A 17,664-nucleotide genomic window follows, 5' to 3' on the forward strand; every position below is an offset into this window, starting at 1 on the left:
GTCTGGTACCTTTAGCTTGTTGTTGTGTCTGGTACCTTTAGCTTGTCGTCGTGTCTGGTACCTTTAGCTTGTTGTTGTGTCTGGTACCTTTAGCTTGTTGTTGTGTCTGGTACCTTTAGCTTGTTGTTGTGTCTGGTACCTTTAGCTTGTTGTTGTGTCTGGTACCTTTAGCTTGTGCTCCTTCCTGTTGATGATGACGGCGGTGATCTGCTGGTCCATGAAGATGAGGATGGTGCAGAGCAGAGCAGGGACGGAGGTGATGATGGTGGTCCACCAGGGGTTAGGCCCCACCGGGTTGATCAGCCAGCCACGGTCGTCTCTCGTCGGCTGGAGGAGGAGGACACAGATAATAAGACACAGATAATAAGATGAGACAATAAGACAGAGACAAGAGTAAAAATTATAAACTCAAGAGCTCAACTAGTCAACGTGGCTCCACTTCAACCCTTTAAATAGTTATTAGAGCAACAGCAGAGAAACTAAAGTCATTGTTTGGTTATTAAGGACTAGTAGGTCTCTAGTCTCACCTTGACCTGATTATTAAGGACTAGTAGGTCTCTAGTCTCACCTTGACCTGATTATTAAGGACCAGCAGGTCTCTAGTCTCACCTTGACCTGGTTATTAAGGACCAGCAGGTCTCTAGTCTCACCTTGACCTGGTTATTAAGGACTAGTAGGTCTCTAGTCTCACCTTGAACTGGTTATTAAGGACTAGTAGGTCTCTAGTCTCACCTTGAACTGGTTATTAAGGACCAGCAGGTCTCTAGTCTCCTACCTTGACCTGATTATTAAGGACCAGCAGGTCTCTAGTCTCACCTTGACCTGGTTATTAAGGACCAGCAGGTCTCTAGTCTCCTACCTTGAACTTGCTGGGGACCTGTAGTTTGGGGGAGGGGATCCCCAGGGCGTAGTCCACCAGCACCATGGTGAGGATGGTGATGAAGACGGCGAAGTCACTGATGATCGCTCTCACCTGAACACAACAAGAGACACAATCTGAAACATCTCAGAGGAACTCCTGCTGCTGGAGATCACAAACATAAATATAGATTCATATTTATAGAATACATGTGGGAAAAACTGCACATGACCCTGACACGTTTTAGTGTTTTAGATTTTCAGAAATAACTTGAAGAAGAGAGAAACTTCTAGAGGTTCCTGCATGACACCAGATATTATTATATCATTTAAATCATCTGACATTAGAGACATTAAATATCCTGCTACAGATCTCCTGCTACAGATCTCCTGCTACAGATCTCCTGCTACAGATCTCCTGCTGCAGATCTCCTGCTGCAGATCTCCTCCTCCTCCAGCAGGAGGTGCTGCTGCTCTTTAGGAGCTCAGCAGCAGCATCACATTCTCTGTCTGAGTGTCATCTCAATGATAAATCATAGAAAATGCAGCATAGAAATGCAGCACAGAGGCAGGAGATGCTGAGAGCTGAGACGGCCACCAGGTGGCAGCAGACACACTGAAAAATACTAAAAAATACTGAAACACTAAAATAATAAAATAATAAAACACTAAAACACTGAAACACACTAAAAAATACTGAAACACACTAAAACACTGAAACATTGAGACTGATGGAGCAGATTCACTGCTGCAGCTCCAACACTCTGTTATCCACATTTTACAGGTTTAATAACTCTAAAAAAGATGCTGTAATACTATAAAACGTTGATTAAAAACACTAAAAAGAGCTGAAGCTGCTTCAGGAGACAGAAAATGACGATACAGAGACACAAAACTACCAAATTAGACCAAATGTCTCTTCAGGGACATAAAACAACGAGAAAGAGAGACAGATTATTTTAAAAAGATGCACAAAACAGCTACAAATAGAGAGGTTTAAACTGGTTTATTCATATATATTGATTTCTCTTTCTAGCTGTTTTACGTCCCTGAAGAGACATTTGGTCTAATTTGGTAGTTTTGCGTCTCTGTATATATATATTTATATATCCCAACTTCTTTGGGAGTTATTAATATGGTTTACTGGACATTTATTCAGTGAAAAGGGACAGTCTGAGGTTTCTACTCCAGATAAAATGATTATTTTACATTTTATGAACGTTTGTGGAGGCAAAACAAGCAAAAATGGCAATAAAAAGAACAATATTCCCATTAAATAACCTTTGTTTGGTACCGAAGTGAAACAAAACTAACACAGATTCAACATTCACACTAAAATTAAAGCAACACATCAACAGATTTCCTTCCTGTCTTCATTCTCTGAAACCAGCTGAGAAATCATCATAAACTCTAAACAATGAATCTTATATCACATCACACGCTGCTTTATTTACTAAATACATGTGTTGTTGTTTACCTTGGTGGGGAAGTATCTGCTGGTCTCAGTGTGTGTGTGTGTGTGTGTGTGTGTGTGTGTGTGTGTGTACCTTGGTGGGGAAGTATCTGCTGGTCTTGAACTCTTTGAGGAAAGCCGACATGAAGACGGTGGAGAAGAAGAGGACCACGCACCAGAAGAGGACGTCGGGGATGTAGGGGCCGTGGGGGCCGCAGGCCGAGCCCTCGAACGCACCATGGAGATGCTCGCACTCCTACTGGGCCCAAACACACCACCAGGTCAGGGGTCAGGGGTCAGATATTAACCTGATAGTACAGGGTTCATTCACTCCTACTGGGCCCAAACACACCACCAGGTCAGGGGTCAGGGGTCAGATATTAACCTGATAGTACAGGATTCATCCACTCCTACTGCTTTATCACACCAATGTGAGGGAGATTTACGAGAAAACAGTGAAAAAAAAGCAACTTTTTCCTCGCAGATTCACCACTTTAAATCTCATAAATCTGTGCATTTTTTTCTCGTAGATTTGCCACTTTAATCTCGTTAACTTTTTTCTCAAAATATGACCCCCCTCCCCCTGATCTGTGTGTTTTTTTACACATTCTGGCTGTAATATCCTCCAATATTTTCTAGGGTAGAAATTTGGAATTTGCAAATATTTCAATGAGTGCTCTGTTAAGGGTTAACTACTGGGCAGTGTTAATAATGTATAATAATAACAATAATGTTTGTGTAGTCACATTTATCTGTAAATGTTTAGTTGATGTTATATTCCAGGATTCATCACAGAGAATCTTCTTCTTCACTCATAAAGAGGATAAATCCTGTGAAATCTTCCCACAAGCTGCTAATCCAGACAGACTTATAACACATAAAGAGGGAGACACCACACACACACACACACACACTCTAGCTGTGTGCTAATTAAAGCAGCGTGTCTCAGATGTTACATCATCACTAGAAGCTAAATGACATGTAATGACTAGAAGCTGCTCTCAGTCTGGAGGATGATGTCAGATAGAAACCCTGACAGCCAATCAGATCGCAGCTTTCATCCTGTTTCTCTCTTTACAGCTAAATTCTCCGGTTCATTATTTATCTGCTTTTAGTTCACTAACTGAAATAATGTTTAACTCTGAGCTTCAGTCCTATGTAACCAGCTGACACCTTGTTAGTTCCTGCAGATTAATACACAGTTTCATTCATAAAATGAAATAAAACCTTTCTAAGAGTGCTGGAGCTGCAGGAAGGTTTGGGTGAACCATGATGCACATTTAAGTTGGCAAAAAAAGGAAAAAAAACTCAATTCAATCAATTCCAGAGCCGTATATCAGCTGCACATGTTTACAATCAGAGAATGTAAATTGTTCCAATGTTTAATACAAATTAAAACGTAAATAAATAACCGTTTGGTTTCGTTTGAATGTTTTGTCTGTGCAGATGTTTATCTCTGACTCCAGATGTTTATCATGACCGTCTCCAGATGTGGAGCCTTAGTCCACATGTTTGTCCCCTGATGTTTGTCTCTGGCTAACTCTAGATGTGGACACTTTGTGCAGATGTTTGTCTCTAGGTGTTTGTGTCCAGATGTTTGTCTCTAGGTGTTTGTGTCCAGATGTTTATCTCTAGGTGTTTGTGTCCAGATGTTTGTCTCTAGATGTTTGTGTCCAGATGTTTGTCTCTGGGTGTTTGTCTCTGGGTGTTTGTGTCCAGATGTTTGTGTCCAGATAGTTATCTCTAGGTGTTTGTCTCTAGGTGTTTGTGTCCAGATGTTTGTGTCCAGATGTTTGTGTCCAGATGTTTGTGTCCAGATATTTATCTCTAGGTGTTTGTCTCTAGGTGTTTGTGTCCAGATGTTTGTGTCCAGATGTTTGTGTCTGGGTGTTTGTCTCTAGGTGTTTGTGTCCAGATGTTTGTGTCCAGATATTTATCTCTAGGTGTTTGTCTCTAGGTGTTTGTGTCCAGATGTTTGTCTCTAGATGTTTGTCTCTAGATGTTTGTGTCCAGATATTTGTGTCCAGATGTTTGTGTCCAGATGTTTGTGTCCAGATGTGGAGGGATCTTACCGTGACCTCCAGCGTGGTCCAGTTGACCTGTGAGGCGGTGATGTTGTTCTCCTCCCAGTACTTCAGGGTCTCGTTACTGGGATCACTGGGCTCCACACACGCACACCTGAGGAGCAGAGGAGCACCACAGGGCTCTGAGTTAGGACCACTAACACTGATCATTCAAGGCTGGAAACACATTAAAGAAACTAACTAACAAACACGCAATTCTACTGTCAAAACACCTGCAAACACCTGAGGAGCTCCACAGGGCTCTGAGTTAGGACCAGACTAGAACTAATGTCCATTCAAGGCTGGAAATACATTAATAAAGACACAAATAAAGACGTTTCTCAGTCATTCAGAGGAAGTAGACACCACTTAAAACCATTTGTGTTCACAAACAAGCGATATTTTGATATTTCCATTCATGCTTTTCTTCTCTGGTTAAAAAACCCCAAATATTTGTTCTCCAGAGAACGGATGAAGCTGTCTGTGTCCTGTGACAGAATAATGATGATTCTTTGGTATTTCTGCTCTGATATTTCTCTATATTGTGCCCTTTAAAAGTAAAAAAAAAAAAAAAAACACCTCTTAAATCTGCATGCATTTATGACAATAAAGTTGAATCTAATCTAATCTAATGAGCTGCTTATTTTTTACACTTTAGACACATGCATATAAATAGTATGCATGTTAGTAATGTCTGCTGGAGCTTGAAGGTTTAGTGATGAGAACTTTTTCACACGTTGTGACATTTTAAGAGCAAACAGTGACTGCAGTAATCCAGAAACAGTAAATAATGAGAATCTGAGACATGAAGTGAGTGATTCTGCAGCTGATGTCAACTAAATAAATAAATCCACAGAATAATGCAACATGGGATTATTCTCCATAAAGTAGAAGCATTAAGAGAAACTACGATAACGCTGCTCCATCTGTCAGTGATGACGCAGGAACACAGTGTTACTCTGCACATATTTATAGTTTAACAGATAATAAACGACCAGCAGGAACAGTGTTACTCTACACATATTTATAGTTTAACAGATAATAAACGACCAGCAGGAACAGTGTTACTCTGCACATATTTATAGTTTAACAGATAATAAACGACCAGCAGGAACAGTGTTACTCTACACATATTTCATAGTTTAACAGAATAAACTCGTGGCTGCACCACTTATTTCTCTTTATCTACGTTCAGAAATCTGCTGACGGCAACAAAAGGTTGCAGATTAAACCAGATAATAAATGTTCAGCTGCAGCTACAAACACACTTTCTTTTTATGCAAAAGCTCAACAATCATTGTGTGAATCAAGTTTTCACATTGATGCATCTGCACAAACACCTGAAATCATCCTGTCTGCACAAATCATCATTAAATATACAGATACAAGCATTTAAATACCTCCATGGGTAACACTTTACAGTAACCATCATTTATAGATGGTAAACTGATGGTTTATTAATGTTTAATCATCATTTATAAACTGTATGAAGTCCATTTAGAATGGTAAATACCTAATTTATTAATGTTTAACTGACTAAATCATTTATAGATGGTAAACTGATGGTTTATTGATGTTTAATCATCATTTATAAACTGTATATAGGCCATTTAGAATGGTAAATACATAATTTATGTTGTTTTATATGTTTTATATATATGTTTTATGTTTAACTGACTAAATCATTTATAAATGATAAACAGATAGTTTATTAATGTAAGTTTATAGTTACTCTACCATTAACAAACAATTAAATTATAAGTATTAGTTTATTAATAGTTTTAGTTGCACTCATTTTAACATTTTAACACCATATCAAGTCTGTTTATGATTTTGAAATGATTCTTATTCCTTTAATAAATAGGTTGAAAACATTAAAATATTAAATATGAATAGCACTTTGTAAATGTTAATAACTGGTCTATAAACCATCTATAAACATTATTTAGTAGGTTATTGTAAAGTGTTTGTGCATATTATTTTTCCTCTTTCTTCTGTTTATATGTTTTAATTATTGTTTGCATGATTCTGTTCTATTTCTTCATGTTTTCTATTCATGCAGCTGTTTGTTTGACTTGTTTCCGTAATATTTTTCTGTATTTCTGCACTAATAAACCAACAGATAAATCCTTGTGTGTGAAAAATAAAAAAGATTGTGATTCATTAAAAAGTGTTTTTCTTGCAGCTCAGCCTCCATCTGGTTTATTAATCCGTCAACAATCTAACAAACAACAACAACAACAGTTTCACAGCCAGACTATGTGAGGATTATCTTCATTATTGAACCTTTTATTTGTTATTTTTCATGCATTTACATGTCTTCACACGTCAGATGATTATTTATCCTGAAGTTATTTTATCTCCTTGTTAATGTGCAGAACTCTGTTTTATTCTGCAGTTAAATCCAGAGAAATAACTGGAACAGCTGCAGAACTACACATTATTATTATCCTTTTATTCTTATTTTATTATTATTTTATTCTTCTTTAATGATGCATCTACTGGAAGAGATCCAGGTCTTTTTATTCTACTTGTGCAGTGATAATAAAGTTTATTTATTGTGAGATTTTACAAGCTCACAATTAGACAGACAATCTTTTTCCTGTGATTTCTACGAACATTTATGGAGAAAAACATCTGAGATGATATGTGAGAGATAAAAATAGTGTTTTTTATAATTAAAATAGTGAATGTGAGAGCTAAAATAATAGTGATTAGAGACAAACATGTGTAATAATGATGCATGTTGGAATATTTAAAATATATGAATCATGTGTGTGTTGAGATGTGACTCAGTTATTGTTTTAGGAGAAAACATTCTGATGCAAACATCTAATTTCTCTCCTCTCTTCTATAAAACGTTGGTGATAAACTAACAATAAACCTTTATTATCACTGCACAAGTAGAATAAAATGATCTGGATCTCTTCCAGTAGATGCATCATTAAATAAGAATAAAAGAAGAATAAAAGGATGATAAGTTGTTTAGTTCTGCAGCTCAGTTATAGACAATCATTAGAACAATTATGGCCATTATTAGAGATAAACGTGTAATAATGATGCATGTTGGAAGTTCAAGTTGCTGTTAAATGTTAAAATGATATGAATCATGTGTGTGTGTTCAGGTATTGTTGTAGTTCTCATTGTGGTGAAACATCTGGTTTCTCTCCGTCTTCTCTAGAAACAGTGATGGAAGGGAAGGATTTGAGCCACATGGTTCAATCAGGAACAAGAGATCATAGATATAGAAATAGAAATAGATCATTCACTCACCAACAACAGAGAGAACACTAAATAATCAATCAAACACTAAATAATCAATCAATCACTAAATAATCAATCAAACAGGAAGTGGAAGAAATCCCTTGAGAATGTTTGTATTTCCTTATTTATTTCTCTTTTATATGATGAGATCTTTGTGGTCATGTTCACGTTTTATCAGGGATTATTCCACAATAAATCAACAGATGTTGTCTTGAATATTTATACATTATATATATTATATATATATATATTTATTGATGAAAGAGGACTCACGAGTATGTGGTGAGGGTCTGCAGGTTGTTGTTCTTGTTGATGGGGTAGTGGACCCCCAGGTGGACCAGCTTCTCCAGAGCCTCGTAGATGAAGATGATGCAGATGAGAGCAGCGAAGGCTTCCTCCGTGAAACGAGTGATGTAGCAGACGAGGGAGCTAGCATCAGTGGCTACCAGCAGCAGGCAAAAGAAGGCCGTCCACAGCCCGATGCAGGCCCGCAGGGACAGGTAGGACAGACCATAGTCCCTGTAGAGGACAGACAGGAGGACACATAGAGACAGACAGGTTAGGAGGCCGTCCACAGCCCGATGCAGGCCCGCAGGGACAGGTAGGACAGGCCATAGTCCCTATAGAGACAGACAGGAGGACAGACAGGTTAGAAGGCCGTCCACAGCCCGATGCAGGCCCGCAGGGACAGGTAGGACAGACCATAGTCCCTGTAGAGGACAGACAGGAGGACAGACAGGAGGACAGACAGGAGGACAGACAGGTTAGAAGGAGGTCCACAGCCCGATGCAGGCCCGCAGGGACAGGTAGGACAGACCATAGTCCCTGTAGAGGACAGACAGGAGGACAGACAGGTTAGAAGGCCGTCCACAGCCCGATGCAGGCCCGCAGGGACAGGTAGGACAGGCCATAGTCCCTATAGAGACAGACAGGAGGACAGACAGGAGGACAGACAGGAGGACAGACAGGAGGACAGACAGGTTAGAAGGCCGTCCACAGCCCGATGCAGGCTCTCAGGGACAGGTAGGACAGGCCATAGTCCCTATAGAGACAGACAGGAGGACAGACAGGTTAGAAGGCCGTCCACAGCCCGATGCAGGCCCGCAGGGACAGGTAGGACAGGCCATAGTCCCTATAGAGGACAGACAGGAGGACAGACAGGAATAAAGACATAATCTAAAGATGATTTGTGTTCAGATCGTTCTGAGCTCTGACAGTATTTCATGTTTCCATCTTCACTTTTCTTCTCTTCTTGACTGGAAATCCTGAACATGTTTTCTCCAAAGATCTGATGAAGACAACAGGACAAACCTGTCTGTCCTCCTGAGACAGAGACATGAAGAAGACAAACCTGTCTGTCCTCCTGAGACAGAGACATGGTGAGGTTTATCCTCTTTTAACAGGTGGACGCTTGGTTTGGATGGATCAGGAGCAGAGATTAAATCAGATATGTTGAGACTTTAGAGGTTCAATAACCTGAATGAGATTATTATTTAACACTTTATACATACATGCAGACACATATTATACATGTTATAATCTGAGGAAGGCTTTTATTTAAGCCGAAATCACACAAAAAAGACAGTTTTCAGCCTCTCACATGCTGTTTCTAAGAGTTCTGTGATCTCAAACTAAAACCAGTTGTGAGGTTTCTCTCACTGTTAGAGGCTTTTATTGAAGGCAAAATGCTATAAAATGACATAAAAGTTTTCTGTTTCTCAGAGTTCAGTGATCTCAGTGTGTCTGCTGGAGCTCTAAGGACTGGAGACAGAAAGAAGGGAACCCATAGGGGTCAATGAGAGAAAGAAGGAACGTACTTGCAGAACTTGAAGAGGATCTTCTCGAAGACGAGGACGGGCCCCGTGCTGCCCAGGATGGTGAGAGGCTGACCTGCAAAGATGGAGTAGGCGATCCCCGTCATGGAGGCTCCGAACAGGGACTCGATCGCACTCTGGGGACACGGGACACAAGGCTCTGATTCACTCTTTTACTCACCAAAAACAGTCTATATGGGAGCTTAATATAGTGAATGTGAGAGGTGAAAATATTATTATTACTGATGCTTTTATGTCACCAAGGCAGGAATCAGTTTAACTGCTTAATAAACTTTTATGAGGTTAAATTAAATGAAATTGATCATGTTTTTATGTTAAATCTGGACCTGAGAAGTCACTAAATCTGTCACATAAATAAAGTATAAAGATAGAGAAAATAGAAATACTAAAGAGCAACTATTAATGATGAGATGATGTTAAAACTGCAGAATATGACAAGAGGAAAACCTGCAGTTTAACTTTGTTTGGTTTCATTTTTTCAGTTCATTTTTGGTGGAAATGCTCCAAATGGATCAACATTAACATGTGTTTCCCTTTTCTAAAACACATGTTAACGCTTGAATGGCATTAATATATATAATATTCACAAAAAACACAATGCTAATATGTTGTATGATGTTTAAAAGACAAACTGGAACTTCTCGGTTCAGTTCAACAAGCAAAATTCATCCTTTTACATTCTGATCATTACAAATATGTAGTTACTGACATGTTATCTGGTAAACTTTGCCTAAAAAAATATAATATTATCAATTCTGAATTTTCTGTTGGAAGATAAGAACTATGTCCTTATATTAAGGGTTATTCCTTATATTCAGGGTTATTACTTATATTAAGGGTTATTCCTTATATTAAGGGTTATTCCTTATATTAAGGGTTATTACTTAAATTAAGGGTTATTCCTTATATTCAGGGTTATTACTTATATTAAGGGTTATTACTTATATTAAGGTTTATTCCTTATATTAAGGTTTATTCCTTATATTAAGGGTTATTACTTATATTAAGGTTTATTCCTTATATTAAGGGTTATTACTTATATTAAGGGTTATTACTTATATTAAGGGTTATTACTTATATTCAGGGTTATTACTTATATTCAGGGTTATTACTTATATTAAGGGTTATTCCTTATATTAAGGTTTATTCCTTATATTAAGGGTTATTACTTATATTAAGGGTTATTACTTATATTAAGGGTTATTACTTATATTAAGGGTTATTACTTATATTAAGGGTTATGTGGCCTCCCCAGCAGCCCTCTGTGTCTACCTGTTATAGAGGTATTGTTGTATATATTAATGGTTATATTGTTATATATATTTATAATATATTATCTCACCACGCGGCCCTCGGTGGCCTCCCCCAGCAGCCCTCCTCTACATGTTATAGATGTATTATTATATATATATTTAGGGTTATAATATCTCACCACTCTGCCCTCGGTGGCCTCCCCCAGCAGCCCTCCGAAGGTGATGACGGGGGACATGCAGGCGCAGTAGAGGAAGAGGAAGGAGGCCAGACACTGCAGACTCACTGCATCCGTGAAGTCTGACAGGTAGTGAGGAGCTTTCCTCTTCACGTCCAGGAACAGGCCTCCAAACAGCCTGGAGACAAGGAGAAGGGTTAAATACTGAGTTATTATAGAGTTAACTATAACTAGAGTCAGGAACAGGCCTCCAAACAGCCTGGAGACAAGGAGAAGGGTTTATTATAGAGTTAACTATAACTAGAGTCAGGAACAGGCCTCCAAACAGCCTGGAGACAAGGAGAAGGGTTTATTATAGAGTTATTATAGAGTTAACTATAACTAGAGTCAGGAACAGGCCTCCAAACAGCCTGAGGAGACAAGGAGAAGGGTTTAATACTGAGTTATTATAGAGTTAACTATAACTAGAGTCAGGAACAGGCCTCCAAACAGCCTGAGGAGACAAGGAGAAGGGTTTATTATAGAGTTAACTATAACTAGAGTCAGTGAACAGGCCTCCAAACAGCCTGGAGACAAGGAGAAGGGTTTAATACTGAGTTATTATAGAGTTAACTATAACTAGAGTCAGGAACAGGCCTCCAAACAGCCTGAGGAGACAAGGAGAAGGGTTTATTATAGAGTTAACTATAACTAGAGTCAGTGAACAGGCCTCCAAACAGCCTGGAGACAAGGAGAAGGGTTTAATACTGAGTTATTATAGAGTTAACTATAACTAGAGTCAGGAACAGGCCTCCAAACAGCCTGGAGACAAGGAGAAGGGTTTATTATAGAGTTAACTATAACTAGAGTCAGGAACAGGCCTCCAAACAGCCTGGAGACAAGGAGAAGGGTTTATTATAGAGTTAACTATAACTAGAGTCAGGAACAGACCTCCAAACAGCCTGGAGACAAGGAGAAGGGTTTATTATAGAGTTAACTATAACTAGAGTCAGGAACAGACCTCCAAACAGCCTGGAGACAAGGAGAAGGGTTTAATACTGAGTTATTATAGAGGTAACTATAACTAGAGTCAGGAACAGACCTCCAAACAGCCTGAAGACAAGGAGAAGGGTTTATTATAGAGTTAACTATAACTAGAGTCAGTGAAGTCTGACAGGTAGTGAGGAGCTTTCCTCTTCACGTCCAGGAACAGACCTCCAAACAGCCTGGAGACAAGGAGAAGGGTTTATTATAGAGTTAACTATAACTAGAGTCAGGAACAGGCCTCCAAACAGCCTGGAGACAAGGAGAAGGGTTAAATACTGAGTTATTATAGAGTTAAACTATAACTAGAGTCAGGAACAGGCCTCCAAACAGCCTGGAGACAAGGAGAAGGGTTTATTATAGAGTTAACTATAACTAGAGTCAGGAACAGACCTCCAAACAGCCTGGAGACAAGGAGAAGGGTTTATTATAGAGTTAACTATAACTAGAGCCAGGAACAGGCCTCCAAACAGCCTGAAGACAAGGAGAAGGGTTTATTATAGAGGTAACTATAACTAGAGTCAGGAACAGACCTCCAAACAGCCTGAGGAGGAGGAGGAGGAGGAGGAGGAGGAGGAGGAGGAGGAGGAGGAGGAGGAGGAGGAGTTAATAGAGGTGTTAGAACTGACTGAGAGTGAATAAAGTGTAGTATTTCCATCAGTGTGTCTCTGATCTGTTTCTCTGATATTAAATTCTTCATCTCTCTCTCTGTCTGCTCGTCTTCATCACATGATTTCTGGGTGATGACAACATGATGATCTTCAACTCTAATCTCTCTCTGTCTCTTTGTTAAATCATGACTCCGTCTCTCTGCAACAATAAATCAGCTGGAAATCACATTCTTAAACCATGAAGTCCTCAGAGGGAGAAATAATAAAATAAGAATAAAATAGTTCTGACTGATACATTTAGATTGTTTTGGGACTTTTCTTCACCAGTTGCTTCTGTTTGGGGTCTAAAGGAACAGAAAGTGTTCACTTTGTAGACAGCTGTTTTATAAATAAAATTTATTATTATTATTATTATTATTATTATTATAATGAGTGCAGACTGACCTCCCGGTGCGCTGCAGCTCTGGTCCTCCATGACCTCCGTGCTCCTCAGACTCCCCCAGATCTGTTACTCCGTTAGGGACAGGAGGAATCTTCCTCTTCTCCTGCAGGAGGAGGAGAGGAGGAGGAGCAGGAGGAGGAGGAGACAGGAGGAGGAGGAGGAGGAGGAGCAGGAGGAGGCGGAGGAGCAGGAGGAGGAGGAGGAGGAGGAGGAGGAGGAGGAGGAGGAGGAGGAGGAGGAGGAGGAGGAGGAGGAGGAGAGGAGAGGAGGAGGAGGAAGAGGAAGAGGAGGAGGAGAGGAGAGAAGAGATCACATGATTAACCTTCATGTTGTCTGATGACAGAGACAACAACAACAACAACAACAACAAGAGGATGCTCCACCACAATAAATTAAAACTCCTGAGATGTTTTAGAGGAGAACCTCCAACACACACACACACACACACACACACACACACACACACACACACACACACACACACACACACACTCTGATTTAGTGGCTCAGATAAATAAACTGCTCTGCTTGTTTACCTCATGATAGAACAGAACAGAATAGAACAGAACAGTAGTATAAAAATACGTTGAGACACGTTTGTGTGTCATAACGTGATGTTTTCATTCCACTAAAAGACGGTAAATTATTTGTCCAGGTTAAAAACCGTCAGCCTGGAAAAAACTGTCAGATTAATTCAATATAATCCACTAAAGTTAGACATGATACCATGTTTTTATTGTTATTGACTGTAAATAAAGTCAGATTCAGCTCCTCCTGCAGAGGTTCATTATGATTATTATTATTATTATTATTATTATGATATTGATCACCATGTTACCTGGGAGGGGACGTTCTTGGGGGGCTCTATCCTGATGTATGATTATTATTATTATTATTATTATTATGATTATTATTATTATTATTATTATGATTATTATTATTATTATTATTATTATCATTATGATCATGGTGTTACCTGAGAGGGGACGTTCTTGGGGGGCTCTATCCTGATGTATGATTATTATTATTATTATTATTATGATGATGGTGATGTTACCTGAGAGGGGACGTTCTTGGGGGGCTCTATCCTGATGGAGGATTATTATTATTATTATTATTATTATGATCACCATGTTACCTGGGAGGGGACGTTCTTGGGGGGCTCTATCCTGATGTATGATTATTATGATTATTATTATTATTATTATTATTATGATGCTGGTGTTACCTGAGAGGGGACGTTCTTGGGGGGCTCTATCCTGATGGAGGGGTCCCACTCTCCAGGAGGTAACACCGTCACCTGGTCCAGGAACTCGTCGATGCCCGCCACCAGGTCGTTCCTGTCCTTGGCCTTGTACGCCACGTCATGGAAGATCTGATGGAGGAGATAGAGACAGCTTCATGATCATACAGCAGGGCTTCTAACAGGTAAACATCCATCAACAGGTTCATATACTCATACAGCAGGGCTTTTTATTACAGGTAAACATCCATCAACAGGTTAATAATCATCTAAAAGATTTATTCCTACACAACTAAACATCCATTAGCAGGTCAATAATGAGGTATCAGGGCTTCTTATACAGGTAAACATCCATAAACAGGTTCATGATCATCTAAAGGATTTATTCCTACACAACTAAACATCCATCACAGTCTGATTCCTACACACAGTTATTATTACATCTAGATCATGGGTCTCAAACTGGCGGCCCGCGGGCCAATTGCGGCCCTCGTGCTGATATTTTGTGGCCCCCACCTTGATATGAAAGTTTAATGTGAGTTTTATATGAATGGCACTTTACTGGTTCTGTGTGGAAGGTCCCTTTAATTACTGTTTTTGGTAATTTTGTGTCTTTTTTTGGTAATTTTGTGTCTTTTTAAAGTAATTTTGTGTCTTTTTTGGTAATTTTGTGTCTTTTTAAACAATTTTGTGTCTTTTTTTTTGTCATTTTGTGTCTTTTTTAGTCATTTTGTGTATTTTTTTGTCTTTTTGTGTCTTTTTTTGGTCATTTTGTGTCTTTTTAAAGTAATTTTGTGTCTTTTTTGGTCATTTTGTGTCTTTTTTGGTCATTTTGTGTCTTTTTTTGGTCATTTTGTGTCTTTTTAAAGTCATTGTGTGTCTTTTTTGGTAATTTTAATGTCTTTTTTGGGTCATTTTGTGTCTTTTTTTGTCATTTTGTGTCTTTTTTGGTCATTTAGTGTCTTTTTTTGGTCATTTTGTGTCTTTTTAAAGTCATTTTGTGTCTTTTTTGGTCATTTTGTGTCTTTTTTTGGTCATTTTGTGTCTTTTTAAAGTCATTTTGTGTCTTTTTTGGTCATTTTGTGTCTTTTTAAAGTCATTTTGTGTCTTTTTAAAGTAATTTTGTGTCTTTTTTCATCATTTTGATGCTGCCTCCAGCGGCTCCAGGTAACTAGAGTTTGAGAGCCCTGATCTATAATAAACATCTGCAGCCTCCCGGAGGAGCTCCAACATCTGGATGTGATGGAGGTCTGCTCCTCCTCAGAGACTCCTCTCACTCTGACGAGGTCAAAGGTCACATCAGTTACACAGAAACAACTCCAGAGCTGTTAGGATTTAAATTATATCACTTTTATTATTATGATGCCACGAGACTGTAAATATGTTATTATCAACAGACATCTGGGGTCAGAATTCATCTTTGGCACCGTTTTTAAAGGTGCAGTAGTCAGATACGGCATGATTTTTGATTTAAAACAATTAAAAATGAATGCAAAAATTAACACAGGATACAAAGCATGAAAAACAGGTTATTTATAATCAGAGAATATAAAAATATTTGACAAAAACTAAAACCTGAGAGCAGATTTTTATGCAGGAAGGAACATATATGCTGTTAAGTTTGTAATGTATCTGTCTGGATGAAGACATTAAATGTGTTCAGGTAGCAGCAGGTTATTTATAATTCAGGACAGTTTGGCAGAGCTCCTTAGACATCATTTAGTGGAACATCTTTCAATATTTATTGAACGTTATGAAGTCTGCTGAGCGTTTAACCTTCGACTCTGCAGGAACTCAGAGCTGCTCACAGTGATGCAGCATGTTGACTGTTGGATTCAGACTTTTACTGAGTCAGGAACACATTAAAACACTGAGTTACAGGTTCAGATTAAGATAAATGCTCTAGTTTACAGCTGTGGCTTCTGGTTTAAACTGTCGGTGACATGAAAACATAGAAGAGATTCAGCCTGCAGCAGCAGGACATATTCTGTAGTAAAGAGACTGTAGTAAAGATACTGTAGATACTGTAGTAAAGCTTGAGATTATGAGTATATTCTGCATTAAAGATACTGTAGTAAAGAGAAAGAAGTTACTGTAGTAAAGCTTGAGATGAGGAGTATATTCTGATACTGTAGTAAAATTCTGCACTAAGACTTCAGCAGCAGCTGCAGCAGAACAGAAAGTGCAGCAGCATCTTTATCTGGAGGTTTCTGGTTCTTTTACAGCTTCTAAATGTGCTTTTAGAAGATTTAAGGTCATATTTTAGAGACTGATCCTCCAGAGAGACGCTTCAGGAGACATGAAGACAGTTTTTAGTGTCGGAGACTTTAACTTTATTAAATCAGCTGGTTATGTTTCTATAAAACTTTATTAAATCAGCTGGTTATGTTTATATAAAACTTTATTAAAGTGGCTGGTTATGTTTATATAACGGACTCACCTCGTCGGTCATCAGGGTGGCTATGGAGCGGCCGATCTCATGGTACTGAGGACCTTTCCCCAGAGGTCCGAGCAAGATGAAGAGGAACCTGAGACACAGAGAGTCATTAGTATAATATCCAGAGGGTTATCAGAGAGAGACAGACAGAGAGACAGACAGGCAGGAGGAGGTGAGACCTGGTGGTGATGGGGACCTCGGCCAGCCCGTTGAGCAGCACGGCGGGCGACAGGCGGACGAAGGCTACCACGGGCCGCTCCAGGAACTCCAGCTCCCCCACCAGCACGTTGGAGGCCTCGGCCCCCGGAGGGATCTTCTTCATGAAGTGCAGGTCGATCTGAGACACAGTGGAAAGATTCAGCAGACTTCAGGCTGTTTGGTTCCCACAGAAACTAGCTTTCACAGTAACGGGACCCTGGTTAAACACACAGAGCCAGAACCAGAGCCTGCAGACAAACAGCAGCAGCAGCAGGGGCCCCGGGGCCCGGGGGGCGGGGCCTCCAGGGGGCGGGGCCTCCAGCCTCACCTTGCTGAAGTCCACGGCGCTGTTTTCTCTGCTGACGTCCTGCTTCCCCTCGGTGTTGGCCGGCTGGGACTGAGGAGACACCGTCTGGCCTGTCGGAGAGGGAGACCAGCAGGAAGTCAGGAACCAGGACTTTCCCACACAACACAAAGGTCTCTGTGAGTCCTGAACACGAGACCACAGATCTGATCCTTACTGGACCTGCTGCAGCTTTATTATCTAAAGCTGCAGCTCAGAGACAGACAGAAGACCTGGGACCTGGTTCACAGGGAACCTGCTCACTTAGCTTCAGATTCATCTGTCCCATCCGGTCTACAAGTGTCTGAACCTGTCTCAAAGACTCCAATTTAGGTCTCTAAGTGTCTGATCTGGTCTCTGAGTGTCTGATCTGGTCTCTAAGAGTCCAGATTCGTGTTAATAAGGACTCAGTGGTGCAGCAGATAAACTAGACCAGGTCCAATCTTTGACTTCAACACACAGCTG

General features: G+C 39.7%; 1 protein-coding gene across 4 annotated transcripts in view; it reads right to left on the reverse strand.

Annotated features, from left to right (window-relative positions):
- Positions 1-17,664, reverse strand: part of LOC131962690 (sodium-driven chloride bicarbonate exchanger-like) — a 33,098-nt gene that overhangs the window by 12,100 nt on the left and 3,334 nt on the right. For all 4 annotated transcript variants that reach the window (XM_059327685.1, XM_059327682.1, XM_059327684.1 and 1 more), the window contains exons 3-14: positions 17,185-17,273; positions 16,838-16,995; positions 16,662-16,749; positions 14,207-14,353; positions 12,981-13,081; positions 10,906-11,080; positions 9,456-9,589; positions 7,912-8,157; positions 4,384-4,489; positions 2,406-2,567; positions 860-973; positions 166-327 (exon numbers count right to left, since the gene is read on the reverse strand). In XM_059327685.1, coding sequence (XP_059183668.1) covers positions 166-327; positions 860-973; positions 2,406-2,567; positions 4,384-4,489; positions 7,912-8,157; positions 9,456-9,589; positions 10,906-11,080; positions 12,981-13,081; positions 14,207-14,353; positions 16,662-16,749; positions 16,838-16,995; positions 17,185-17,273 — 1,682 coding nt within the window. The remainder of the gene's footprint in view (positions 1-165; positions 328-859; positions 974-2,405; positions 2,568-4,383; positions 4,490-7,911; positions 8,158-9,455; positions 9,590-10,905; positions 11,081-12,980; positions 13,082-14,206; positions 14,354-16,661; positions 16,750-16,837; positions 16,996-17,184; positions 17,274-17,664) is intronic.

Source organism: Centropristis striata, chromosome 24 (genome assembly GCF_030273125.1).
Source record: "Centropristis striata isolate RG_2023a ecotype Rhode Island chromosome 24, C.striata_1.0, whole genome shotgun sequence".
Lineage (NCBI taxonomy): Eukaryota > Metazoa > Chordata > Actinopteri > Perciformes > Serranidae > Centropristis > Centropristis striata.